Source organism: Nansenia antarctica (assembly GCF_963989245.1).
Source record: "Nansenia antarctica genome assembly, chromosome: 16".
NCBI lineage: Eukaryota > Metazoa > Chordata > Actinopteri > Argentiniformes > Microstomatidae > Nansenia > Nansenia antarctica.
Window position 1 is genome coordinate 26,432,280 of NC_137686.1, and position 2,500 is coordinate 26,434,779.

The 2,500-nt window shown below is 53.4% G+C and overlaps 1 protein-coding gene across 1 annotated transcript in view; it reads right to left on the reverse strand.

The window, feature by feature from the left end:
- Nucleotides 1-1,212, reverse strand: part of vwa5b2 (von Willebrand factor A domain containing 5B2) — a 30,021-nt gene extending 28,809 nt beyond the window's left edge. Inside the window, 3 exon segments of the mRNA XM_080546263.1 lie at nt 25-106; nt 108-238; nt 1,050-1,212. Of these exon segments, the coding sequence (XP_080402389.1) occupies nt 25-106; nt 108-238; nt 1,050-1,188 (352 nt within the window). The 5' untranslated portion in view covers nt 1,189-1,212.
- Nucleotides 1,213-2,500: the final 1,288 nt, after the last annotated feature.

A 2,500-nucleotide genomic window follows, 5' to 3' on the forward strand; every position in this document is an offset into this window, starting at 1 on the left:
CCCCACTCCCGTCCGTTCCCACACAGGCCGGTCGTAGGTCGACCCCCCCCCCTGGGCAGAGCCCCCCGCCTGGGCAGAGCCCCCCCCCGGGGCAGAGGCCCCCCCCCAGGGCAGCAGTCCAGGCAGCAGTCCTCCAGCTTCCCCCGGCTCTGGATCTGGACCCCCACCACGCGCCCCGCGATCACCGCCTCGAAGCCCACCACCACCTCCTTCTCCCCCAGAGGGTACACAAACACACCTGGAGGGGGGGGGGGGGGGGGGGGGGGGGGGGGGAGGGGGGTGTTGGGGGGCAAACATCAGAGGTGGGGGGGGGGCAACAAACATCAGCTAAAAAAAAAATCTATATCAATAATAATAATAAGTGGGGACATTTGACCCTGTGGGTAAAAATAATGTTATATCTTTGCACTCGATCAGATTTCAGGACCCTTCTTTCACGACTTTTCCTAGATATGTGCTACACAGAAAAACGGCAAAACAGCTTTAAACTGTTAAAATCTTATCCTGATGTGATTTTGAAAATGTAAGGATACTGGGTGGTAGAACGCAACATATCTAGGAAAAGTCATGAAAGGAGGGTCCTGAAATGTGATTGAGTGCAAAGATAGAACTTGTTTTTTTTACTCACAGGGGTCACCCTGAGTGACAGGGGGTCTAGTGTTAAAGTGTTAAAGTCCCCCCAAGTTGTCAAGATTCTAGACTTTATTCAACCGAAAATATGCATAAATAATGATGTATCGTTTTGTAGCCAATCAATGTCTTGTTGCTAGGTAAAATACCACATAAAACACTTGGCCACCTCTCGGTGGTGAATGTTCCGGAATTTTCTCTTTGGCAGTTGGTGAGTTAAGAGGGAGACCCGGGTTCGAATCCCGCCTCAGTGCCGGCTCGTAACCGGTTTTAACCGGTTTGGGGATCAGCTTGATTTTCTCATCTGTGGCTCAGGAGGTAGAGCGGGGGGGTTGTCTAATGATCGCAAGGTCGGCGGTTCGATCCCCGGCTCCTCATGTCCACATGTCGCATTAACAAAGGTGTTGACCCAGACTCACCCTCCACTGACTCAGCGTCTGTGTTGGCGTAGGTGAGCTGGGCGCTGACGCCCAGGGAGCAGCCGTTGGCGCAGGACTTGATGCTGGAGGCCTTGAGGAGCAGCGGCGCCCAGGTGGAGCGGTTTCTCAGGCCCGGCATCGTCCTCTCTGGGTCTCAGGGTGCCGACGGGCATCTACACGGACGACTATACAGAGAGAGAGAGGGGAAGGGACTGGGGTAACAGGCAGAACCGGGCAGAGGGGGGGGGGGGGGGGGGCGGGTGGTTGCTTTAGTGTGGTTGATTTCAGTCTGTGTGTTTGTGTGTGTGCGTGTGCGTGTGCGTGTCTGTCTATGTGTGTGTGTGTGTGTGTGTGTGTGTGTGTGTGTCTGTGTGTGTGCGTGTGTGTGTCTGTCTGTCTATGTGTGTGTGTGTGTGGGTGCGTGTGTGTGTCTGTCTGTCTATGTGTGTGTGTGTGTGCGTGTGTGTGTGCGCGCATGTGTGTGTGTGTGTGTGTGTGTGTGCGCGCATGTGTGTGTGTGTGTGTGTGTGTGTGTGTGTGTGTGTGCGCGCATTTTTATGGCAACTTGGCATCCTTTTCCACTCTCCAGTTCAGTTTTATCACAGCAAGGGATCAGTCGAACAACACGGAAAGTTTTTCCCCCGCCGTGAAACTGCAACTGGTGACTTCTAAAAGGAGCCTTTCTCTCAATGTGGAACACCAGCCAGTGTGTCGTATCAGGAGACACAGTGTTACTACTGTACGCAAAAACAACCGATTCCGTTTCAAGAAAAAGGTCACGGACAGAAAATCCGGGGAACAAAAGACGACGCGACCTCCTGCGATATATATTTGTCGCGCGGGGTCGATTTAGTCTCGGGCTGATGAACAAAAGGGTAAACACCCGTAGCTTTCCCACTGTTTACCTCGGTAGCCGGGAGATACATTTATTCACGGCGGTCCGTCTCTAGACACGGGCTCCTACTCGGGTATCCCAGCTATATCCCCTCTCTCCAGCTGCATAGCAACCTGCCTCACCAGGGTCACGTCTCTGTGTAAGCGACCTGCAGGTCGATCATTAACAGACCTGGGTCAACACTCCACCGGCCCCCAGGCAGACGTTATAAGCCACAACGGCCACGCTCGCGCTAAGGCTAATGCAAATCTTAGTCCTCCTGACCACAAGTTGAGATAGAGTGTTAAGGGTGGCCTGTGTGTATCATTGGTTTCAGTTAGTGGCACACACACAGGTAAGCCTAGCTGAACACCATAAACAACACTTCTAAGTGGCTGGCTACTTGTCTGTCTGTTGATAAAACAGTGTCAGGGGGGGTGGCGGGGGGGGGGGGGGGGGGGTTGCTGTAAAGTGCTGCAGGTGTCATGGTTTCTAATGGTTAATGATGGTTCGGTTCACAGTTGAGTGAGCAGTTGATTGCGGAGGGCTGTGTGTGTGTGTGTGTGTGTGTGTGTGT